At 57.9% G+C, this 23,131-nt stretch overlaps 10 protein-coding genes across 10 annotated transcripts; 6 read left to right on the top strand and 4 right to left on the bottom strand.

The window, feature by feature from the left end:
* Positions 1 to 242: 242 nt before the first annotated feature.
* On the bottom strand, positions 243 to 2,172 carry B0H64DRAFT_320693 (Alpha/Beta hydrolase protein; the record flags this gene model as incomplete). The annotated part of the gene is made up of 4 exons (XM_062800477.1): positions 243 to 1,347; positions 1,411 to 1,685; positions 1,742 to 1,917; positions 1,974 to 2,172. The coding sequence occupies 4 exons, from the start codon at positions 2,170 to 2,172 to the stop codon at positions 243 to 245; spliced, it is 1,755 nt and encodes a 584-aa protein (XP_062660464.1).
* A 1,636-nt stretch (positions 2,173 to 3,808) lies between these two features.
* On the top strand, positions 3,809 to 5,694 carry B0H64DRAFT_416195 (uncharacterized protein; the record flags this gene model as incomplete). The annotated part of the gene is made up of 3 exons (XM_062805146.1): positions 3,809 to 4,015; positions 4,055 to 5,614; positions 5,644 to 5,694. The coding sequence occupies 3 exons, from the start codon at positions 3,809 to 3,811 to the stop codon at positions 5,692 to 5,694; spliced, it is 1,818 nt and encodes a 605-aa protein (XP_062660463.1).
* Positions 5,695 to 6,191: 497 nt separating this feature from the next.
* Positions 6,192 to 7,792, bottom strand: B0H64DRAFT_114467 (uncharacterized protein). Its single transcript, XM_062797841.1, has 2 exons — positions 7,647 to 7,792; positions 6,192 to 7,580 (listed from the first exon to the last, which is right to left on the bottom strand). Exons 1-2 carry the CDS (start codon positions 7,732 to 7,734, stop codon positions 6,385 to 6,387), a joined length of 1,284 nt encoding a protein of 427 aa, XP_062660462.1. The 5' UTR covers positions 7,735 to 7,792; the 3' UTR covers positions 6,192 to 6,384.
* A 149-nt stretch (positions 7,793 to 7,941) lies between these two features.
* Positions 7,942 to 10,359, top strand: B0H64DRAFT_390804 (uncharacterized protein). Its single transcript, XM_062803428.1, has 11 exons — positions 7,942 to 8,185; positions 8,260 to 8,551; positions 8,643 to 8,668; positions 8,727 to 8,755; positions 8,803 to 8,917; positions 8,973 to 9,108; positions 9,161 to 9,239; positions 9,289 to 9,314; positions 9,462 to 9,577; positions 9,634 to 9,661; positions 9,715 to 10,359. The coding sequence occupies exons 1-11, from the start codon at positions 8,093 to 8,095 to the stop codon at positions 10,230 to 10,232; spliced, it is 1,458 nt and encodes a 485-aa protein (XP_062660461.1). The 5' UTR covers positions 7,942 to 8,092; the 3' UTR covers positions 10,233 to 10,359.
* On the top strand, positions 10,360 to 11,797 carry B0H64DRAFT_390802 (uncharacterized protein). Its single transcript, XM_062803427.1, has one exon. It carries the CDS (start codon positions 10,683 to 10,685, stop codon positions 11,508 to 11,510), a length of 828 nt encoding a protein of 275 aa, XP_062660460.1. The 5' UTR covers positions 10,360 to 10,682; the 3' UTR covers positions 11,511 to 11,797.
* Positions 11,798 to 12,012: 215 nt separating this feature from the next.
* B0H64DRAFT_114391 (nucleophile aminohydrolase) lies at positions 12,013 to 14,348 on the top strand. The gene is made up of 4 exons (XM_062797840.1): positions 12,013 to 12,366; positions 12,422 to 12,440; positions 12,528 to 12,877; positions 12,940 to 14,348. Exons 1-4 carry the CDS (start codon positions 12,202 to 12,204, stop codon positions 14,317 to 14,319), a joined length of 1,914 nt encoding a protein of 637 aa, XP_062660459.1. The 5' UTR covers positions 12,013 to 12,201; the 3' UTR covers positions 14,320 to 14,348.
* Positions 14,349 to 14,448: 100 nt separating this feature from the next.
* Positions 14,449 to 15,077, bottom strand: B0H64DRAFT_440430 (thioredoxin-like protein; the record flags this gene model as incomplete). The annotated part of the gene is made up of 3 exons (XM_062806486.1): positions 14,449 to 14,630; positions 14,692 to 14,992; positions 15,051 to 15,077. 3 exons carry the CDS (start codon positions 15,075 to 15,077, stop codon positions 14,449 to 14,451), a joined length of 510 nt encoding a protein of 169 aa, XP_062660458.1.
* Positions 15,078 to 15,300: 223 nt separating this feature from the next.
* On the top strand, positions 15,301 to 16,903 carry B0H64DRAFT_390794 (uncharacterized protein). Its single transcript, XM_062803426.1, has 3 exons — positions 15,301 to 15,608; positions 15,662 to 16,175; positions 16,245 to 16,903. The coding sequence occupies exons 1-3, from the start codon at positions 15,598 to 15,600 to the stop codon at positions 16,725 to 16,727; spliced, it is 1,008 nt and encodes a 335-aa protein (XP_062660457.1). The 5' UTR covers positions 15,301 to 15,597; the 3' UTR covers positions 16,728 to 16,903.
* Position 16,904: 1 nt separating this feature from the next.
* B0H64DRAFT_473119 (CoA-transferase family III domain-containing protein) lies at positions 16,905 to 18,432 on the top strand (the record flags this gene model as incomplete). The annotated part of the gene is made up of 3 exons (XM_062807976.1): positions 16,905 to 17,252; positions 17,311 to 17,622; positions 17,795 to 18,432. The coding sequence occupies exons 1-3, from the start codon at positions 17,192 to 17,194 to the stop codon at positions 18,430 to 18,432; spliced, it is 1,011 nt and encodes a 336-aa protein (XP_062660456.1). The 5' UTR covers positions 16,905 to 17,191.
* Positions 18,433 to 19,888: 1,456 nt separating this feature from the next.
* On the bottom strand, positions 19,889 to 22,635 carry B0H64DRAFT_390786 (Dynamin central region-domain-containing protein). Its single transcript, XM_062803425.1, has 5 exons — positions 22,301 to 22,635; positions 22,084 to 22,218; positions 20,331 to 21,985; positions 20,179 to 20,263; positions 19,889 to 20,111 (listed from the first exon to the last, which is right to left on the bottom strand). The coding sequence occupies exons 1-5, from the start codon at positions 22,360 to 22,362 to the stop codon at positions 19,943 to 19,945; spliced, it is 2,106 nt and encodes a 701-aa protein (XP_062660455.1). The 5' UTR covers positions 22,363 to 22,635; the 3' UTR covers positions 19,889 to 19,942.
* Between the last annotated feature and the right edge of the window lie 496 nt (positions 22,636 to 23,131).

The raw sequence follows: 23,131 nt of genomic DNA, 5'->3' as shown, positions 1-23,131 counted from the left end.
GGGAAAACATTGGACGTTTTGGAGGCGCGGGCCTTTGCCTGGTTCCACTCTCTGTGTATTTTGTATTATAGGATAATGGTGTCGGCCTTTGGGGCCTAACAAGGACAAGGACAGGCAGAGAGGAGACACAGACAGGGACATGTGGGATCACTGTCATTACTGGCCATCAATTCGAAGCCGATTCCTCATCAGTCATACCAAGCGCACGCTAGTTCCAAGGTGTTGGCAACCCTAATAGCCGCCTATCTCCTCGACCTCCACGGCCTCCCATCCGCCTTCCCCTTCCCCTTTCCGTCGCCCTTGCCCTTACCCTTCCCCTTCCCCTTCCCATTGCTCCACCCCTGCGGCGCGGTCCCCTTCCCCAGCTCCCCCTCACTCTGCGGCGTATCCGGATCAGTCGTGAACGGCACGGTACAATTCATGCAGTCGACACGACCCAACATATACTCGACGTGGCGGTACGCCGCCGAGGGCGCGTACTGCGGCACCATGTGGCCGGCGAGGTCGACCGCGACATAGGTCAGCCCGCGCTCCGACACCAGGCTGCCGAACACGCCCGCCGCGGCCAGCGTCGAGGGCCCCGTGATGGCGTTGTGCGGCACGTAGAAGGGCTGGTCGGGCCGCGCGCTGAACCCGAGCGCCCCGCCCCACGTCATGTTCTGCAGTGCGAGGAGCGTGCCGTTGGCCAGCAGGATCATGTCCAGCGCGCTGTGGCCGATGATGACGTTCTGGGTGGCGTCGATCACGTGCGGGAGGACGGCGAGGGTGGAGGGCGGGGAGCGGTCGGTGCCGTTGACGAACACGTCGTCCGAGGAGCACTCTTCCCATGTGGTGTTGGGCGGTGCGTGGATGGCGGCCTTGACGTCCGCCCGGTCGAAGTAGATCTCGGCGCCCTCGGGCAGGTAGGGCATGGAGCCCGGGAAGCCGAGTACGTCCCAGAGTAAGGGGCAGGTGGTGGCGACTTGGTAGATGTCGAAGCAGGGGTTGAGCAGCGTGACGGCGTCGAATATGTCCCAGTAGATGTTCCAGCACTCGTCGCGCGTCGTGCCGTTGGGGTGGGTGCCGGGGAGCTGGGATGGCATGGGCCCCTTGGGAGGGTAGACCAGGTACTCGGCCACGAAGTCGGCGTAGCCGCACTCGTGCTCGCGCCGCTTGAGATCGGCCCGGAACGTGTCGTTGAAGGGGAAGAGTCCGGTCCAGTACTCGGCGAACTGCACCACTGGGATCGGCTCCTGGATCTCGTCGACTGCGAGCGACGGGTTGTAGATGGTCATGCCGGACATGTCGTAGTAGGTTTTGTCCTCGGCGTCCAGGAAGGCGCTGGCGATGTACGGACAGTAGTAGCCGCTGGTCGGGTAGGTTAGCAGGTGCCCGAGGCACGATGCGATGGGTAGAGAGAGGGGGACATACGCATAGGACTCGCCGGAGATGTACACCTTGTAGCCGTGCATGCTAAAGGTGTCGATGAAGTTCTTCCAGAAACCCATGAACTGCTCGGCGAGCTCCTCCTCGTTCGTGATGGTGGCCTTGCCCGTCGTGAAGCCGGTGCCGACAGGCTGCTCGACGTAGACGACGTTGGTCAGGGTGTGCCAGCTCCAGGGGTTCTCGACCGGCTTGTAAGTGCCATACTGCCACAAGAAGGGCCCGTTCTCCTGAAGCAGGCCTTCAAAGGACGAGCACCCAGGCTACACGCAAAGTCAGCGGGTGTGTCGGTAGTATGCCTTCTCCTAAGGGAACTCACGCCACCGTTCAGCCAGATAAGGATCTCCTTGTCCGCTGCCTGGTTGGTTGAGGGGAAGAACCAGAAGAACAGGTTGTTCTCGTCGTTAGGGTCACCGGTGATGGGGAGCAGCCCGGCATAGGACTCTCCAACGTCAAAGTCGACATCCGGGATGCCCTTCCCATTAACAGCGAATCCTATGATATGATATTAGTAGCAAATTCCCGGTCAATTGGTGCCGTAGAATGCTCACTGGTGGTATTATCATTCAAGAATCTGTGCTCCTTTTGTTCTCTCTCGACCACCCGGTGAGGATGACCGGCGACAATGCCATGCTTCGCCCGCTTCGCGGCATGCTCAACATGACGTTTCCCTGCATGAGCGACACTCCGGCCAGCAGCTTCGGCCGTCCCCGTGAGGAGCAGTGCCGAGAGTAAGCTTGTCCACAGCATTTTGGCCAAAGTTGCGTGAAGACGAGAACGCGGTTTGACTCGCGCTGGCCGCGGGGTGGGAACTGGGACGGAGATATACTTCGGACGACAACGATTGGGTTATGTACTAGTAACTACCCGTACTCCGACCTTCGACCGAGGGAATAACATTCCGCTCTCGGGGCCATCAGGTAGGAAGGTGACGAACCCAAGCAAGTCCATCCCGTCACCCCCTGCCCCGAGCTACCCCCAATACCACCCAGAATACACATTGATTGATGGGCTGAGGAAGGGCACCGCATTGTCAGCAATATCAGGATCGGAGGGAACCGAGTCATGCCCAATGGGAAACAGAAGGCCAGGGCAAGCGAGGTGAGCTAATAGCATGCGCGATGCCACAGTGACTGCTCTGCACCTACCCGTCCAGGAAGTCAATTAGGATGAGCCTCGCAGGGATGGAGACCGGAGATAGGAGAGACATGGTACATTGATCTTTGGATGGGGGCTGATTGCGGGGTTCTCTGTGCCCATTCATCCGGATGAGCGCGTGTATATTCGTACTACCTTATGTATGTATATTCTCTGAAGGATGTGGCGTAAGCAGAACGGTCGGAAAGATGATGCACATGGACGGTTGTGTAACTTGGTGCTTGGCTCCTTGGGTAGTCCTATACATAGAGGCTCCTGCGGCAGAGTGAGCCCATGGATTGATGAAAGTATGGAACGGTTCCATTACAGGCGCCGATCGTGCAGCGGCAGCTTCGTACACTAAACGGGGTTGGGGAGGTGGTCCTGTACTGCCAAGGAACGTCGAAGGACTGTCCCAATTAGGGAGGTGGAAGAGAAAAGTTCATGTCTGATTGGGCCACGCAACTTGGGGGCCAAGGGGTTCACCCTGGTGCGGAGAGGGCGCCGACTCAACCTGCCGGTTCAAGTTGTCGTGGGTTTGTGATCTCAAAGCTATAACTATAGGCCGTGAATGCCATGTCATAGTTTCATAGTTGGGAGAAGAGGTGGCCAAGCAACACCCTATGCCGAGCAGAACCCAAAAACAAAAAGAGAAAAAAGCCAAACTCAAAAGGAAAGCAAGAAATCAAGCAAAAAGAACAAAATAAAAATAAGCGACAAGAATAAATCGAATGACAGAAAGAGGGTAAAAGAAAAAGTAAACGGAGTAAATAAAGTTTCTTTGGGCTTCAGGATGGCTTTCGTCCTGTTCCTATAGTCGGGGACTCGGGATTTCCATTATCGACATCTGCGCTTGGAGTCCGGCTTTTTTTGTCCATGAGGTGTCAACCTCCGTATGCATTTCGCTTTCCACTTTTTATCACGCTCCTGGAACGAGTTCCAGGCCGCCGTTGGCCTCTGGCATTGCACTTGGCGCCAACCAACCACTTGGCTTTCAATGTGACCAGGCAGCCATTCAATTTACCATTGGTTAACGAGGCGCAGAAGGCTTGGTTGAACATGGCCAATCGAACTGTGATGGGAGCAGAGGCTCCAAGCTTCTCAGTTTCGTCACGAACATCGCCTTTGTCACCTCGTCTTTGTCACGAACTTGACATCGAGAATCTTGCCAATTTGATCACCCAAGTGGGCGAGCACATTTGCCGCCTCACAAGGCTCCCCCCTTTTCTTCTTTTTATTTTTCGTTGCAATGGCCGATGCCGTCCGATTGAGCGTTGATGATTTCCAAGGGATCTACGAGCAAAGCTTCAGAGCGTGGTCCACACTTCACCATGCCGCAATCGAGCGGCCGGGCATTCCACCCTCGTACCTCGACATCCAAAACGCGTTCCGTCAACACCCGTCGTTCCCAAACGACCTGCGTCTGGAGCACGTCAAGTACGCGAAGCACAGCCGAGTATACGCCACGGGCCGTTCTACTTGGGGGTCAACTCAGCCAGACTGCGGAAATGGATTACCGCCGTTTTCCCAACAGGTGCAGATCGGCGTCATCTTGAAAGGCCCCATTCCGCTGTCCATCGCGGCGGCAATGCCAAAACGCGAGATACACTGGGCATCGTGGTTCACACGAGGGGATGAGAACTATCTCGGTATACTTATCCTGGCCTGGGCATACGTTCTCTCCGCGAGGTGGGCCGAAATTATGTCCGAGGCCACATCGCTCGTGTATACGAGTAGCAAGGCGGAGGATTCTACCCCGGGAGTACAAACAACCCCTTTACCAGACCATCTTAGCTTAGAAGTGGATATTAGCGATGCGAGTCCAGACGAGGCTCGATGGTGGGCAGCCGTGCTCGCCCCGGGCCAAGGCTGGGAGGCGACTATGTTGTTGGGCCAAGATACCTTCTTTGCTCCTTGGTCAATACGGCTCCAACCAGGCCACCGGTTTATACTATCGACAAACCCGACCTTTCGAAATCATTCGGCAGGAGCCCCGTCCTCTTCAGAAGCCCTCCGTTTCCTTAGCAATTTCTGCGTTCGCCGCAACATCGGGGATCAGAGCCAGGCCGCCCTTGCCGCTGTGTTGCTCTTCCCATCTATGGGTATCGGTCAAGGGCTAGAGCTGCCAGCTTTCACATCTAGCCGCCTGAATCTCCCGACCGCAGTTGCTTCTTCCGTTCTGCAGCGACAGTGTCCCGATCTTGATGGCGAGCAACGGTATGGCTGGGTTCACCAGGAAGGCCATCTAGACCGGCTGATTCCTCTCAGTTGCTACACCAAAGGAATCCGCCCTATGTTGCTGAGTAGCTTCTACGATCCTAGCATCGAATGCAACGCCGTTACCCCTTGGCTCCAGGGAGCACTAGCAGTCATTGACGTAGTTGCTGAAGACGATCCTCTTGTCCTCGGACGCCTGCTGATGGATCGACAACCCAAAGTGGCACCTCTTTGGCTCGGCATCACAGTGCTCGGGCTTCAAAAAAAAGTCTTGCAGGACGTTCGTTTCGGCTTAATTCCCGTCGACCTTCACTCTGCCGTATGGTCTGGCGCGATACAATCCTTCATCCAGCAACCCGTTTCGGATCCCCTCGTGGCAGATGACCAGGTAGCCCGGGCGGATCAGTGCCGGTTGCTTTTCCTCTCCCGGTCTGGATCGCATGACCGAGTGCCCGTCTGCCAGTGGAGACCGTTTGGCGGGACACCGCTTGAGCATACCGATATCGAGGTTCGGGTCCATGCCGAGTGCAAAGGCCATGGGCTTCGGTATCAGGGGTTGACGTGGGATTGTGTTGGCGAAAAAACAGCACACCAGCCGCTCGACGGCGACGATCTTTACGCGTACCAAAGCCCTCCGCGTACAGCACAGACCTCATATTCTAGGCAAACGCTCGTTAACTACGGAAATCTAGACCACGAGAAAGACTTTGTCTCGGAAAACGCCACACGGAGCGTTTTTGGCTGGCTGCGTGTCTACGGATACGCATTGGGCGAAAAGCCTATCTGGAAACACGAGTGGTTCGAGATGTCTGAATCTGATGAGGAGGTCGAGGAGGGAGTAAAGACAGTCCTGGTGACATGCACAAGTCTCCCTCATACGTGGAGACTTGGGTTTCTGAACTATCTGACAGGCCCTGACGACGACGTGATTGCGCAGCGGGCGTCCAATGCCTCGCGCATCTTGTTGCGAGCCTTGTGTGTATTCCCCGCAGTGATCCAGGACACAAAGCCCAAGCATACTACCTACCGGTTGGCTATCGGACGTGGGAAGAAGCTAGGGGCCTCATCCGATACGTTGAATAATGTGGCAGTGATCTGCCGTTGGTTGAAGAGGTTGAGGTATGGCCGTTCCAGACGGCCAACGACGCCTTCGCCACCACCGGCGGCGGTTAGGTGCTCGTGGACGAAAGCCGGTAGCTGTCGTCCACAACCTGATACCTAGCATGTGAATGCACTCCTAGGCACTAGCACACTCGTTGGGACCTAGGGAGTGGGTGGAGACCCAACTCTCACTTCACGGCCTTTTCACCGAGAGTGGGCAGACGCCCGCTGCCAAGATATGCGAAAACATCACTCACGTCCTTCTTTCCGTCTCGATTGGCCATTGTGGATTCAATAAAGTTCGCACAGGTTGCAGACAAGCTCAAGGTTTCCCCAAGAGGTATCTCGAGGCTTAGTGACACCGGGCGTTTGCGGATGAGGGGTGAAGCCCAAACCTCGACTCAAGTTCTCGCTATCTATTCGGGTATTCGATCTATCCATTTGTCTGTCTGTAATGTATTGTACAAAGGTTCATTCATAATACATGGAAGTAAAGTCGGGAGGAGGTTACCTGCCTTTCTTCTTCTTCGGGGCGGCAGCCGCTTCCTCGTCAGCAATGAGCGCCTCAATGTCCTTGTTGATCAGCCAGTTTTGAACACTGTCCATGACCTTCCCCAACGTCTCGCCGCCCCGAAGGACATCCGGCAGGTTATGGGCATTCAACCCGCTCCGGTGATCGGTGCACCGGTCCTGCTGGTACTGGTACGTCCGGATCTTGTCTCCGCGGGTGATCTGCGAGTTCGCCAGCACGCTGCTGCGCAGCTGGCGCGCCGCCTCCTCCCTCGCCTCGCGCCGCTGCTGGGCCAGCCTGGACCGCAGCAGCCGCCACCCGGTCTCGCGGTTGCGCTGCTGCGACCGCGAGTCCTGCATGTTGACCGTCGTGCCCGTGGGGATGTGGGTCAGCCGGATGGCCGACTCGGTCTTGTTGACGTGCTGCCCGCCCGCGCCGCCCGCCCGCATCGTCTCGCACCGCACCTCGGTCGGGTCGATGTAAAAGTCGCTCTCGGGCTTATCCCAGTCGGCCTCGGACTCCGACGTGCTGTTCTCCGGAAAGGACGGGAGCACCCATACCGCCACGGCGCTCGTGTGCGTGCGCCCGCTCTTCTCGGTCGCGGGTACCCGCTGCACCCGGTGCATGCCCGCCTCGCCGCGGAAGAGGCCGTACGCGCCGGGCTCCTGCACCTCCAGCACGGCTTCTTGCAGCGGGATTTCTCCCTCGGAACCGGTCTGGCCGTCGCTGTCCGACGCCTCGTACTGCACAACCCGGGTCCGGTAGCCCTTGTTCGAGCAGTACGCCTTGTACATGTGGAAGAGCGAGTCGGCGAAGAAGCGCCCCTCGGTGCCTCCAGGACCGGGCCGTATCTCGAGTAGGCAGGGCATGTCGGTGAATGGGTGCTTGGGCGTCAGGGCCATCGAGAGGTTGTGGCTCGAGTCGGCGAGCTGGGCGTTTGTGGCCTCGAGGTCGTCCCTCGCCAGTTCCCGCATCTCGGCATCGTTCGACTCTAGCAGGCCGTGGAGCTCACCGAGGGCAGCCTTGGCTTTTTCGAGTTCCTTGAGGGCGCTGGCGACCCTCGAGATTTCGCCTGCCCGTTTGGCCTTTTTTGCGTCGAAGTCATTTTCTAAAACCGCGCTTAATTGGTCGTGCTCGGCAGCGAGTTTGCGCGCGCGCTCGAGGAGGGCGGATGGAAGTGTGACGGGAGATTCTGGTGGGAAAGTCAGGGTCAGTCGATGGAGGAATTAAAATGTTACTTGTAGGGGAGTAGCAATACCTGTGCTGGCCCGCCGAACAAAGTGAGAGACGCCGGCGCGTCTCAAGGACCGCACACAGCTACGGCACACCCATGGTGCTGCCAACATAGTCGCAAGACACCGGGTGCTGTCTCGTGGTAAGCATCGACACAGAGCCGTGAATATGGAGCTGCGAATAGAACTCGCTGCATTTCCAGCGAATACAGAGCCGGACCGCTGGGAATTTCTCTCGGCAGGCATTGGATCGATTTCTGCCGCAAGCCTCCGCCTTCCCCAGACGCCAAGCCCCTGCAATAAGTGCCCCTCCCCCACCATCCTGACACTTTACAGGCCGCCCGGGTATTAAGACCATTGACTCACCAATTTAGCAAGTACTACCTACCTGTCCTAGACTCTACAATATCTCGCCTCACTTCACCACTCTGCAATTCGAGGTTAGGACCGGGACGGTAGCGCCGATAACAGCATGGCCGCAAACGTCAACGCCGCGGCTCTTGACGAGTCGCCGATTCCCGAGCCTGTCCAGAAGCAGCAAAAGCAGACCATTGACCCGTACAATGTTAGTCATACCTCGAATACGCAGCGTGGATACGTTCGATAATAATCGCAACAAACGAGACTGACAGCTTCTAGGTCTCCGGCGAAGTTGGCGAGGACGGCGTGGTCAAGGCCATCGACTACAACAAGCTAGTCGACGAGTTCGGCACCAAGAAGATCGACGACGAGTTGCTCGCCCGTTTCGAGCGCGTGACCGGGAAGCGCCCACATCACTTCCTTAGGAGAGGCATTGTCTTCTCACACAGAGACTTCGAGTTGATTCTCGACCGCTATGAGCGCGGCGAGCCCTTCTTCCTGTACACGGGCCGCGGGCCCTCATCCGACAGTGTACATGTGGGGCATACGATCCCGTTCGAGTTTACAAAGTGTATGCGTGGGCTCCCAATCGCATGAGATGGTTCGAGGGGCGGGCCTGAGAGGTTGTTTTTGCCAGACACGGGCTAACACCGGCGCAACAGGGCTTCAGGATACCTTCGATATGCCTGTACGTGGAGAAGAGCCGGAATGATGCAGGCCCAGGAATTATGCTAACGTTTTAAAAGCTCATCATCATGTTGACGGACGACGAGAAGTAAGCATGGGCTAGCGTTTCACGGCGGGCGTCACTAACCAGCCTAGGTATCTGTTCTCCGAGAAGCGAACGGTCGAGGAAGTCCAGGGGTACTGCAACAGCAACTCCAAGGATATCATTGCTATTGGCTTTGACCCAGCGAAGACATTCATCTTTTCTGATGTAGGCACAGGCAGTGGCCGGGTCTGGGGATGTCTCAGGGGCTGACTCGGTTTAGTTCGACTATGTCGGCGGCGCCTTTTACAGGAATATCGTCCGTTTGTCGAAGCACATCACGCTCAACCAGGCTCGCGCCATTTTCGGATTCAACGAGAGCAGCAATATTGGGCGGATTCACTTCGGCAGCGTTCAAGGTGCGCCGTGTCACTTTTCGGACTGTTCAAACAACGACTAATAGCAGTACAGGGGCGACAAGTTGGGCGTCATCATTCCCGCATATCTTCGGCGAAGACGAGACCAAGACCGTCGGGATACCGGCGCTCATGTAAGGTGCACTGAAATCCCCATCCCTTTCAATAACTAACAGGTGATAGTCCCTGCGCCATCGACCAAGATCCGTAGGTAGCCCCTATTCAGAGGTGTTACAAGTAACCCGCAACACTTGACTCCCCGCACCCCATATTTATTTGTTGTTCTTTTACTAATCGGCACTAGGTGTAAGCACCAGCCCTGTCTCGTGGCATTTACCTTTGATTAACCAGTGTAGATTTCCGTATGACACGGGATGTGTCGGCAAGGTTAAAGTTCCAGGGGAAGCCCTACGCCAAGCCATCACTCATCCATTCCCTCTTCCTCCCGGCTCTTCAGGGGCCTGGCACGAAGGTATGCCCCCACATTGAACTCCGGCATTCTCGAGGCTGTACTGACACCATTCGCAGATGTCCGCATCGATCGATGAGTCCGCAAGTAAGTCAATGTATCAGGCTGTGACTTACTAGATCATCCGCTGATAGTAGCAGTCTTCATGAAGGATACCCCCAACCAGATCAAGAACAAGATCAACAAGTTCGCCTTTTCGGGCGGCAAGGTGTCGGTTGAGGAACACCGAAACCTTGGGGGTGACACCAGCGTCGATGTGGCGTTCCAGTACCTCCGCTTCTTCCTCGAAGATGACGAAGAGCTGGAGAGGATCAGGGTGTCGTACGAGAAGGGGGAGATGCTGACCGGCGAACTAAAGGCCATCTGCATCAAGGAGCTGCAAACGTATGTTGCCGCTTTCCAGGAGAGGAGAGCCAAGGTGGACGACGCAACGGTCAAGGAGTTTATGGAGAGGCGGCCGCTGAAGTGGGGAGGCAACCCCCGCGCGACGATAGTCGTTCCCACGATCGAGAACGGGGATGCTGGTGAGGCCGGGGAAGGGGATGGGAAGATGACCAAGAACCAGCTCAAGAAGCTCGAGAAGATTAAGCAAGCCGAGGCCAAGAAGGCGCAGAAGGCGAAGGAGAAGGCGGAACAAGCAGCGGCGAAGGCGGCATAGATTTCGGGCTCGGTAAGAGGTTTGTCGGACCACGTAGACTCGATCTTTGGCGCCAAATGTGACCATCTCAGCGAGTTGAGCGAGCAAATAGACTTGCAAGTTACGGCCGGGTCACGGTTCAGGAGATTGTAGTTCTTGGCTCCACTCACGAGCAAGGGAAGCTCGAGTTACTTGCGCCCTGGTGCTGTGCTAGGCGGAGCCGGTCAATCAAAGGGCGTGGCATCTCGGCTGCCTATATGAGATAGCTGTGCAGTCCACGTCCGTGTGACCAACCGCCTCACAACACCACCGACTTGTGGTATGACTTGCCATTGTATACCCCCTCGCGACTCCCCGTCTCAGATCTCTGGACCTACTCGCCGGCCATCACCATCACCACCACCGTTACCAACATAAACCCATCCCAGAATACGAGACACCACAAAATTAACAAGAAGAAAACAACACAAAATGCCGTACCACCTCCACATCACAAACAAGAACTACTCCTCCTGGTCCCTCCGCCCCTGGCTCCTCCTCCGCCAACTCAACATCCCCTTCACCGAAGAATACCACCCCCTCATCTCCGGCACCTTCCGCCAGCCGCAATGGCACGCCTTCTCCCCCGTCGCCCACGTCCCCTGCCTGCACGTCCTCCCGAACAACCCCCTTTCCTCCTCCACCACCACCACCACCTCACCCTCCGCTACCACCCCCCCTAACGGTCCTGGTAACGATGGCGAGGAGGAACCCCTCATCCTCTGGGACTCCCTCGCCATCACCGAGCACCTCGCCGAAGCCCACCGCGACAAGCCCGTCTACCCGTCGGCGCCCGCCGCGCGCGCCTGGGCGCGCTCCGCCGTCGCCGAGATGCACGCCGGGTTCCCTGCCGTGCGGCGCACGCTGGGGTTCAACGTCGGGGTGCGGGTGGCGCTGGCGGATAGCGTCTTTGAGGAGGGGGAGGATGGAGGGGAGGAGTTGGCGAGGGAGTTGAAGAGGGTGGATGAGTTGTGGAGGGAGGGGCTGGAGCGGTTTGGGGGGCCGTTTTTGGGCGGGAAGGAGTTTACGGCGGTGGATGCGTTCTTTGCGCCGGTGGTGTTGAGGGTGCAGACGTATGTTGGGGTTGGGGAGAGGTTGAGCGGGCGGGCGAGGGGGTATGTGGAGAGGATGTTGGAGGTGGAGGGGGTGAGGGAGTGGGTGGGGGCGGCGTTGAGGGAGACGGGGAGGGAGGTGGTGCATGAGAGGGAGAGTGTGGAGGGGGAGGGGAAGAGGTTGGTGGCTGATCTGAGGGCGACGTGATGGGGTTGATGGGGTTTATTATACTGTGATTCGGGTTGGACCGGAATAGTGTTTGTAGTGGATGATGTTTGTTGGTAGTTATTCAATATATGGTCTTGATTCCTGTGGGACGGTATACAGAAGACGCTACCAAAAGAATTGGCTCACCGCCTTCCGGATTCCAGTGGTTCTGCTTGGCAGAAAAAGGCCCATAGACACTAACAGTTTAACGGGCGGTGAGCCAGTTCTTTTGGTAGCGTCATCTGTATACCCCTTTCTTTCTCTGGACAGTGAAGAATATTCGAAGGCGTATTGTTCTGAGTGAATTTCAAGATGTCCGTTTCAGGCTTGGATATGCATACTAACGGGACTACTATATTTCGTACTTTGCAAACCTCCCCCTGCGTAGCCACCCTTGCCCAACCAAGGTCGCCCGGTAAGCTCCGGGTATAACCCCGGCCGGCTCTCGGTCCCCCGCGTCTCCACCTGGGGGCAAAAGGAGGGGGAGGGGCCATCCGGGCCGCAAGCACATGCCGACAGACCGGATATCGGGGAAGTTGTCATGTACGGCTATGACAATCGCCAAGTATATATATATGTATAGCCTCGCCTGCTGTTGAGCCCCAAAGTACACCAGATATTCCCAGATATTCCCCACAGTAGTAGTTACAGGGACGTCCACACTCCTCCCCCATTACTATCAAGGCTCAGCATGCCTCTGACCACACCATCCGTGTACCCGCCAGCGTGCGGCGACTTCTTGAAATGGCCCAGCCGGCGGAGTGTAATGCACAGCACCAAAGGCATGGTAGCATGCTCCCAGCCCCTGGCGGCCAAGTGCGGCATCGACATCTTGAATGCCGGCGGCAATGCTGCTGTAAGTGCCAGCCTCGCACACTCGAGAATACATAGAGAAGCTAACTCGTTGCAAGGATGCCGCCGTCGCAGTTGGTATGTAGCCAAGCCCCGTGAACATGTTACACGACCCCTGAGTAGGTATGTTGCACAGCATGTATGTGTACTAACTCCCACTACCAGCCGCCGGCCTCAACATAACGGAGCCCGTGTCGACCGGTATCGGCGGCGACATGTTCTGCCTCTACTACGATGCCAAAACCGGCAAGGTCTCGGCCCTGAACGGCTCGGGGAGGTCAGGCGGCAAGTGCACGCTCGAGAGGATCCGTAAGGACCTAGGGCTTGCCGACGACGTGGGCGGCGGGATCCCCATGACCAGCGTCCATGCTGCCACCGTGCCGGGCGCCGCCGCGGGATGGGTCGACACAGTCGAGCGGTTCGGTAGCGGCAAGCTGAATCTGGAGCAGATCCTGGCGCCGGCGATAGAGCTGGGTGAGAAGGGGTTCCCTGTTTCTGAAGACGCTGCGTTCTTTGTAAGTCATGTCATGTCCCCAGTCCGGCCTTCTTTTGTCGTTCCCATGGCTGATTTCTCTAGTGGAAAGTCGGAGAGGCAGCCCTCCGCAGGGCTTCCCCCAACTTCGCCGAGATGCTCAAGCCCGACCCGTTAGCCCCTGACGGCGTGCGCGCCCCCAAGGCCGGCGACATCATGAAGATGCCCCGTCTCGCGCAGACCTTCCGCACTCTGGCGACAGAAGGCAAAAAGGGCTTCTACACCGGCCGCATCGCCGAGGAGATCGTCAAGGTGGTGCGCGACCGCGGCGGCCACCTCGAGCTCGCCGACCTCGCGCACCACCTCGAGCAGGGCAGCGAACCAGTCGATCCCATCTCGCTCAAGTTCCGCGGCCAGGGCTGCGGCTCCTCCCCGCGGTCCTCCCCAGGCGGCGGCGGCGTCGAGCTGTGGGAACACCCGCCCAACGGCCAGGGCATCGTGGCCCTCATGGCGCTCGGCATCCTCCAGGAGCTCGAGGCCACGGGCAAGATCCCGACCTTCACGCCAGCCGACCATAACACGACCCCCTACCTGCACGCCATCATCGAATCGCTCCGCATCGCCTTCGCCGACGCGCACTGGTTCGTCACCGACCCCAGCACCAACCCCCTCCCCACACCCGCCTCCCTCATCTCCCAACCCTACCTCGCCTCGCGCGCCACGCTCTTCAACCCGACCGCCACCACCCCCAACCTCACCCACGGCAACCCCCCCACCCAAAAGTACCCCTCCCCCGCCCTCCGCTCCAGCGACACGGTCTATTTCGCCTGCGCCGACGCCGCCGGCAACGCCATCTCCTTCATCAACTCCAACTACGCCGGCTTCGGCACCGCCATGGTTCCCGCCGGGTGCGGCTTCACGCTGCAGAACCGGGGCGCCGGGTTTAGCCTGGCGGCGGATCATCCGAATGTGCTGGCGCCGAGGAAGAGGCCGTATCATACCATTATTCCGGGGTTGGTTACCTGTCTTGCTGACGGGGAGGGGAGTGGTGATGGGGAGGGTGAGAATGGGAGTGGGAGTGGTGATGGTGGTAAGGGGGGCGGGTTGCATAGTGTGTTTGGGGTGATGGGCGGGTTCATGCAGCCGCAGGGCCATGTGCAGGTGCTGCTGGGGCAGATTGTGGGGGCGCTCAACCCGCAGCAGGCGCTGGATGCGCCGCGGGTGTGTATTGGGGCGGGCATGGCCGATGTTGGTGATGTGTATGGTGGGGTGGTGTATGTGGAGGAAGGGATGCCGGCGGAGACGGTGGAGGGGCTGCGCGCGCTGGGGCATACCGTAAAGGTCCTCGGTGGGTGGGGGGGTATGGGCAGGCAGATGTTTGGGCGCGGGCAGATTATTCGGTGGACGGTGGATGAGGTGGAGGGCACGGGGGTGTGGTCTGCGGGGAGTGACATGCGCGGGGATGGGGCCGCGTATCCGGCGTGATCTTGGGAGATGAGGGAGTTAGCACGCGGTGGAATGGGAAGAGGGATATGTTGCAATTCTAACATGCCGTTTGCGTGGTGGTATCGTTTTGTGTGTAATGTACAGCTGCGCAGCAGTGGTGTTGGCTTTTTACTCCTGCTTCTTCTCCCCCTCGGCCGCATCCCCCTCCTTGACCAATACCCCCTTCTCCTCCAGAACCTTGGCCAGCTCCCCGTTTTGGTGCATGGACACGATGATGTCGCAGCCGCCGACGAACTCCTTGTCGATGTACAGCTGCGGGATGGTCGGCCAGTCCGAGTACTCCTTGATGCCTGTCGCTTGTCAGCCGTCTTCCTTGCCGCCGAAAGTAAGGCATAATGAAATGGAACGCACCCTCCCTCAAGTCTTGGTCCTCCAACACATTGTATGCTGCAAACTTCTCCGGGTTGACGCCCTGCAGGCCGAGCACTTGGATGCTCGCGCGCGAGAAGCCGCACTGGGGCGTCTCGGGGGTGCCCTTCATAAACAGCACTACTGGGGCCGACCCGACGGCCTTGTCGATGGCTTGGCGGACGCCATCGGAGAGGAGGCGGCGCTGGGCGGCGAGCGAGAGGAGGAAGGGCGAGGGAGTCGCGGGAGCGAAGGAGGGGCGGACGATGGGGCGGATCGCCGAGAAGGCGGTTGGCCGGGCTGCCTAGGGATGGGGAGTTAATAACTATTTGTCGATATTTGGAGGGATTATAGGGGCTTACCTTGGAAATAATTGTTCGGGCAAACATGTTGAGTGGATGTGCGGTGGTGACGGTGGAAGGTGTTGATTCAGAGGCGAATCAGAGAGACGCCGATTAGTTAACAACCTCCCGCGACTTTTTCGGCGATGATATAAGCCGTGAGGCCGGCACAGGCCCGTAACTGAGGGGGGGTTAGGGTTCCATGTGGGATGCGCAACCCCGCCGGCAATACAGAGGTACTGACAAACACTACCTGCACTCCCTCTTTCCTGTTTGGGTGCGGTTCTTCCACTCCAACAGATTCATCCATTACCAACCTAAATTAAAACACCGAACATGATTCCGCAACCATGAAGTGACCAAGAATAACTACTAGACTTCAATGTCTTGTCATCTGCGCTGTTTGACTAGGGGAGATCGACGACATGGTACCTGTTTCTTGGCAACGAACTCTCACTAAACAAATTTCCTTTTTCGTGTCCGAGTGCTTCGCATCACCGTCGTTCACACTCACTCATCAACCATAATTACACTCACTCAATTTACATAGGTACCCTCTTTCTTTAAAATGGCCAGCCTGTAAGTAACCTCACTCCTCTATTTCCAACAAGACAAGAATACTCACCATCCAGTCTCGCATACCCCTGGGCCTTCATCCAGCGCCAACTCCGGTCCATCCCCGTGCCCACCACCTCCTACGTTGGCCGCACCGTCATCGTGACCGGTGCCAACGGCGGCCTAGGTCTTGAAGCAGCCCGCCATTTCGCCCGTCTGGGCGCCGCCCGCCTGATTCTCGCCTGCCGGAGCACCGAGCGCGGCGAAGCGGCCAAGGCCGACATCGAGCAGTCCGTCACCACCTCCACCGCCGTCGAGGTATGGCCGCTCGACCTGTGCTCATTTGAGAGCGTACAGGCTTTTTGTCGCCGTGCCAATGCAGAGCTGGATAGGCTGGATGTGCTGCTCGCCAATGCCGCTATACTCACCCTCAACTGCAGGATGGCCGAGGGGTATGAGATGCAGGTGACCACGAACGTGATCTCGAATTTCCTGATGGTGTTGATGTTGCTGCCGTTGATGAAAAAGACGGCGGCAAGATGGAATGTCGAGGGGGCGGTGACGGTTGTGGCGAGCGAGGCACATATGTTTGTGAGTTACCTACCCCGGCAGCCCTTCTTTTAGCCCGTATTCTCTTGCTCACCATATCGTTTCTGCTAGACGAGCTTTGTCGAGCAAGACGAGCCAAACATATTTGAGTCCTTCCGTCCGGGCGGCGCCATGCACGACCGCTACGGCACCACCAAGCTGATCGACATCCTGGTCGTGCAGGAGCTCGCCGCCCGGCTTGATGCCGCCAGTGCCGGCGCGAGCCCTATCGTGGTGAACTCGGCAAACCCCGGGCTGTGCAAATCCGACCTCTTTCGAGACTTATTCTCTATTGGCCAGTGGTTTTTGAACCTGAGTGTACTTTTACTCGGCCGCACCAGCGAGCAGGGCTCGAGGACCTTGACGGAAGCCATCGCTGGGGGGAGGGAAAGCCATGGCAAATATGTCGACGGTGGCAAGGTGGACTACCCCAGTCGTTTTGTCGTGTCCGAGAAGGGCAAGATGGTGCAGAAGAAGCTCTGGGATGAGTTGATGGAGATACTGGAGCGTATTGAGCCGGGTATCACCGCCAACGTCAACCAGGTACCTTCCTAAGGAACTGTGAGTGAGTGCCCAGACGCAACCAGAGGCCTGGTGCCCTTGGAATCACGGCAAGCGTGTATACTGTTTAGATTATCGTACATACATATGTTTTTCTCCCGGTGGGTATCCCCTCGGTTCATACCATAAGCACTTAATCTGATATTCTCCAGATCTCTCCTTGTTTCCCTTCCAATCGACCACTCCGTCGGTCCTCCATGAACTCCGCCGAGACGACGGGGGTCCTACCCCACACTCCCCATTTCTCCTCACTTCCCCACACGGACCGGGGCCGGGAGCCTCGGCTCACCCGGATTTGCGGGGCCACTAGCTCCCGGCAGGCATCGCCGAATCCGTCCTGTGTTAAAGATTATAAAAGGTCGAGGGGGTCTTAAACTGGGACTAATCGAAACATCTTAACCGCCTATTGAAAACCCCCTCGAAATCCTCACCTCATTATTTCCTAACGTTCCGTCACAATGCCCGGCCAACCACCCCTAACGGGCATCAAAGTCCTCGAATTCGCCGGCCTCGCCCCAGGTAACCATCACTCCCCCCTCTCTCACCCCATCACACAACACCTAATAACCCCCCACAGGCCCCTTCGCCGGCCTCCTCCTCGCCGACGCGGGCGCCACCGTCCTGCGCATCGACCGCCCCCCCAGCCCCTCCAACACCACCCCACCCCCGCCGGCCGCCGACCTCCTCACGCGCCACAAGCGCTCCCTGCCCATCGACCTGGCCCACCCGCAGGGGCGCGCCCTCGTCCTCGCGCTCGCCCGCCAAGCCGACGTGCTCATCGACCCCTACCGCCCCGGCGTTTTGGAGAGGCTGCGCCTCGGGCCGGACGTGCTGTGCGCGGTTAATCCAAGGCTGGTGTATGCGCGTCTGACGGGGTTTAGGAGGGGGGGTAGGTTCGGGAGTATGGCGGGGCATGATATCAATTATTTGGCGGTTTCGGGGGTGTTGGGGTTGTTGGGGCGGCGCGGGGCGCCGCCGACGGCGCCGGGGAATTTGCTGGGGGATTTTGCGGGGGGTGGGGGGATGTTGGTTTTGGGGGTGGTGTTGGCGTTGTTGGGGAGGGAGAGGGGGTGGTGGTGGTGGTGGTGGTGATGGTGGGGGGAGGGGGCAGGTGGTGGAGGTGAATATGGTGGATGGGACGGCGTATCTGGCGAGCTTTGCGCGCTTTGCGGGGCGCACGCCGGTCTGGGACCGCCCGCGCGGGGAGAATTTGCTGGATTCGGGGTGTCCGTGGTATGAGTGCTATGAGACGGCTGATGGGCGGTGGATGGCGGTCGGGGCGCTGGAGCCGCGGTTTTTTGGGGAGTTGGTTAAGGGGTTGGGGCTGGAGGGTCAGGGGTGGGAGAAGAGGCGGTATGATCGGGCGGAGTGGCCGGAGCTGAGGCGGGTTTTGGAGGGGGTGTTTAAGAGCAGGACGAGGGCGGAGTGGGAGGCGGTGTTTGAGGGGACGGATGCGTGCTGTACGCCCGTGTATGAGTATGGTGAGATGGAGGAGGATATGGTGGGCAAGGAGGGCGACCAGAGGCCGGCGGTTACGCTGCGTGACACGCCGTTGTTGGCGGTGAGGAGGGATGCCGAGGATGCCAGCCACGGGCAGGGGCCGGGCGTGGAGGGGGAGGGCTATGTTGGGCAGGTTCTTGAGCCCGGGCAGGGAGGAGAGGAGACGTTGAAGGAGTGGATGGGCTGGTCGCGGGGGTGACCAGTTCGAGGTTGGAGAAGGCGGTGGTCTGGTCTTGAAGGATAAAGCGAAGCTATGATCAGTGTGGAATGAATAAGCTAATTTTGATAGGTAGGGCATCTCCGAGTGAAGTTGATGCCTCGTGTCTAGTGTAGCAATATCGACAGAATACAAATATGATACCCTCTATAATCCCAGTCACCCCCAACCCTATTCACTCCTTCTATGGTTGATCCATCCGGGTTTCGCGTCTCATTCGGAGCTCGGGGCGCGCGTCTAGGCCAAAGAAGGAGTCAGCTCTGTCTGGCCAGGTTAGGTTGCGGAAACACATACCCATCACCGTTTACTCTCACTCCTAAACACAATCATGCCGGACTTGGTGGAGGATTAGGCGGTGGGCCTGGGGAGGGATCCCTTGAATTCTGTGCCATGATGTTGATGTTTGCTATCCGTTCCTCGAAACTAGCTTGCATCGTAGAAGATAGTTGCTAGAGAATATCAAGGATCAAGGTTCCCACAGCCTTCGGAAGCCTGCTAACTTAGGTAACTATCGACTAAGCATGTAAGAAAGAAACCGGATTATTTCCCACCCTCCATGGGAGCTTTGGGGTTAAATTGCCCCTTCCCTGCATACACCGAAAGTCCCAAAACCGGACTTCCCCTTCTCGGCGGCTTGCTGATACGATACACACAACTACGATTGCTTCTTTCACGTTTCACAGCAATGCCGGAGGCCCCGGCGCTGCCATGGCGAGCTCGACATGAACTCCCACCGCCACCCCTGAAAAGGAATATGGCGTGCATACTGGGCAAGATCCAATCAGATATTCCTGCCGGCTCCCGGCCGGGCTGAGGATGCAATTTATTCAGATCCCGAACCGGGTAGTTACACATTGCGAGAGAAGGCTGAAGTTGTCGGTAGGCCTGGACGCGGGATGGGGCGTGGGGGAATAAGCAAGTGGGCGTCGGAGAGGAATGGTGCACCGAGCACCGAACTAATCCCCTTCTCGCCGCTCCTCCGGTGTGTGGCTGCCTGTTCACCGAAAGCCTGCAGCGAGCGGCTTTGCTTCGTCGCGGAAGCGGGCCGGATTACCTAGGAGTCTTGAAGCGGGAGGCTGGTTCAAGGGGTAGTTGCGCTCTCTCACAACACTACCGACCAAACCATTCGCGTGAGATGTCACTCCCAGCTGCACGAAACGAAAGAGTCTTCATAATCTACCAATGGTATCGAAAAAGGAATAAGGAGAATCCTTCTGCAACAAAACTCCCTCCCGGATCCGATTGACCATCCTCGCTACCCGTCGTCCAAGCCTTCGCTCCACCCCACTCAATTCACACACACACACACACAATCCTCACATCCCCCCATACCCAACATCACACGCAACGATGCCATCCATCCATCCATTCTTCATCTCATTCCATTCATGAAGAAGAAGAACCTAAACGACACACGCTTGCCTCCCGCCCCGCCCTGCCCTAATCCAGACATACATTTGCTCTCGTGAGGGAAGAAGAAATGAAGCGCCAATCACTGCACCTGGCTGACGATCTCGCTCGCCCTGCCGAGGGAGTCGACCATCTGCTGGCACTCCTTCCGGCGGCGGAGGGTGTAGTCGCTCTCCTTGAGCAGGTCGTCGAGCTCGCTCTGGCGGTACATGTTCTCGAGCAGCTCCTTTTGCATCTCGTCTTTCGTGAAGCTATGGCCCGGGGTTGTTAGCACGCCTGTGGATGATTGTTGTTGTAGAGATGACAGAAGAAACATACCTGACGAGGTTCAGCATGATCGCCTTGGGGACCATGTCGATCATGGTGCGCTTGACGATGTTGAAGTAGGATGAGATGAGCAGCTCTGTAGGGGGCACATGGTCAGTTTCTCCTCTAGTTATATCAACGGTTTGGTAACGCCGGGCACTCACTAATAACCTCAACCTCGATCCCCTCCCTCTCCGACAGCGTTCCGGACGCCTTCAGGGTTGGCGGGGGCGGCTCCATGGCGGCGGCCTTCTTCTTATTCTTGGCGGCGAAGAAACTGCCAAAGAAGCCCGAGTTGGACGAATCGGCGTCGGCGGCGAGCGTGGGGCTGGCAGCCCGCGCGGGCGTCGAGGCGAGGGGCTTGCCCGTCTTGGGGTCGACCTGGACGGGCCGGGCCGGGTTGTGCTTCTCGTTGACCATGGCCATCGCGCGGTGCCCGTTCAAGAAGTCGGGATGCGCCGTGTTGATATAGCACGACTCCATCGACACGAGGTCGCGCACCAGCTTGTTGGTCGGCTCCATGGCCTTCTTGAAGAAGGAGATGACCACAGCGTGGATCTTCTCCTTGAGCTGCGGGTACCGCCGGTATAGTTGCTTGCCGAGCAGCTGGGTGAGGATGCGCACCAGCTCGTCGTAAACCAGCGACGCACACTTCAGACTCGGCTCCTCCATCCGCTTGATCTGCTGCTTGACGATCAGCTCGAAGGCGGTCGTGCCGACGAACAGCGCGGGCGAGGAACCGGACGAGTTGTACAGGATGGTGCGGATGTCGACGTCCTTGACCTGGTCGAAGGGGTCCACCGCCTTGACACCGTTCGAGTACAGTTCGTGGAAGACGAAGCTGATTCTGGCGCCTCCGGACAGCTCGATGCTCGACAACTCGGTGTTGTTACCATCCAGCACGGTGCGCCACTCGTTGGTGAATTCGGTGATGATGTTCAACACGATGTTGGCGCTGTTCCCGAGCAACGACGGCCCCAGGGACTCGAGCTCCTGCGAGTATTTTTGCAGCGAGCTCGAGATGCGGGCCTTGATGTCGGGCAGCGTCTGCTTGATGTGCATCATCAGGATAAGGTTTAGCTTGCGAGCCAGATACGGCGTGCCGCAGTACGAGCTCTTGTTACGGTATGCCTTGTGATTCTCAAAGTAGTTCTTCTCGGCCTCGAGTGCCGCGTTGATGGGCTTCTTGTTGTCAATATCTCGTTGCCCGCGGTTCACCACCGGGACGTAGCCCAGCCGCAAAGGAATGATGCGCCCGGCAAGAATATCAACCACGTCGGTGCCCTCGTCCATCAGGTCGACCTTGGTGAGCACGCCAATTGTCCGCTGCCCCTCTGGGTCCACCTCTCTCGCTAGCTTCAAGCCGTCCGAGTTGGCTAGATCGATATTGGCAGCGGTGACGGCTAGGATGATCGCGTTGGACTTTTGAATGTACTTGAGAATCATATCCCGAATCTGCCTCTCGATATCGCGCGGCTGGTCGCCGACGGGCACTCGTGTCAGACCCGGGAGATCGACTAGTGTGAGGTTGAGGACGTTGGGCGAGTAGATGCGCAGGTTGATTGGGGCGGGGGAGATGCCAGCGTTCCGGCCGACCTTGGCTTCGGTCTCCCTGCTGATCTCATCGCGAATCTTGTTGAAGTCGTAGAACTTCTGGCCGGGAATGTGCAGAAACTCGCCCCACTCCTCGGTGTTCGCCTGCTTGTCGGTGCTGTCGGCGATCTCCTTCTCGTGCCCGTTCGTTTGCGGCTGGCCGGGGCGGTTGATAAGTTGAAGTACGAGGGGTCGACGAGTTACGATGCCTGAGCCGCGGGGTAGGCTGCGCGCAAGTTGGACATGTTAGTCGGTGAGGGATGGTCGTGGGGCACATGGCGGGGACAGGGCCGGGGGTGAGAGGGGCTGGAGAGAGAGACTCACAAGTCGCGGCCGACGATGTTCTCCAATACCGAACTCTTGCCGCTAGATTGGCTACCGACGACGACTATTTGGGGCAGATCGATCGGGTTGTTGACGCCGACGGTGGTGAAAACATCTTGAAGTTTGTTAACAAGCCTATGCAGGAGGAGACATGTTAGTGCCCGACGAGGAAGCCCAAAGGCGGCAGCAAGTGTGCCATGGGTGAGAAAAGCCGTACTTGATCAGCCCCGGGTCGGAAATGCCGCCGGGAGTTGCGAGGGAGGCGGCATCGACCGTCATGTTTGCGTTTATGTATGCGGCGTGATGCGGGCGGTGGGTGGTGTTGGCGCAGTGCAGAAAGGCAGTCCAGGGGCCTCAACGCAGTGAATGCAAGGGTTTAGCGGTGCGCGATGCGAGATGCTGGACTGCAGCGACTTCGAGGGAAGGTTTCGCGGTTTGCGTGTTAACAGCTAGGAGTGTCTTCCTCGGCCGTGCGTCTGAATTAGGATAGTTAGGGAGTGAAGAAAGCGGCGTCGTGTCTTCCTTCTTTTTGGGATGGGGGATGGAATCTTCGACGGTTTGCCTCGCAGGAGGACCAGACCGTTCCACAGTTCGACTTACGTGGGGACCCACCCGCGTCGCAGCCTCCGTCTGTGCGGTCGCCGCAGCCAAGCTTGCGTAGTGGGGCCACACGTGATACTTCATACGACTTCTCTCCAAGAGCCCAGCGGGTCCTCGAGGCGCATGAATGTTACTGGAAATACTTCCACAGCATGCTGATGCATCCTGCATTATCATTCATTTAACCCTGGAGCAACACGCGATGAGATGAGTCAATAGGACTTACGCCCAATACCCGGGCGTTAATAGCCCCGATCTACGAAACTCAAAAAATCATAAATATTCTTTTTCCTTTTAGCTTGCTGCCTAACCATTCTACGTTGGGCCACCCGAATAGGATTCGTCATCTGAGGCTTGAGTTGACGCGGCGCGTGTGGCCCGTTGTTGGAGGAGGGGAAGGTCAGCCGTCCGCTGGTGGTCACGCAAATCTAATCAGCCTTTGAATGTC

The sequence above is a fragment of the Chaetomium fimeti genome (assembly GCF_033439085.1).
Source record: "Chaetomium fimeti strain CBS 168.71 chromosome Unknown B0H64scaffold_3, whole genome shotgun sequence".
NCBI lineage: Eukaryota > Fungi > Ascomycota > Sordariomycetes > Sordariales > Chaetomiaceae > Chaetomium > Chaetomium fimeti.
This window is presented reverse-complemented; position numbering and strand designations above follow the sequence as displayed.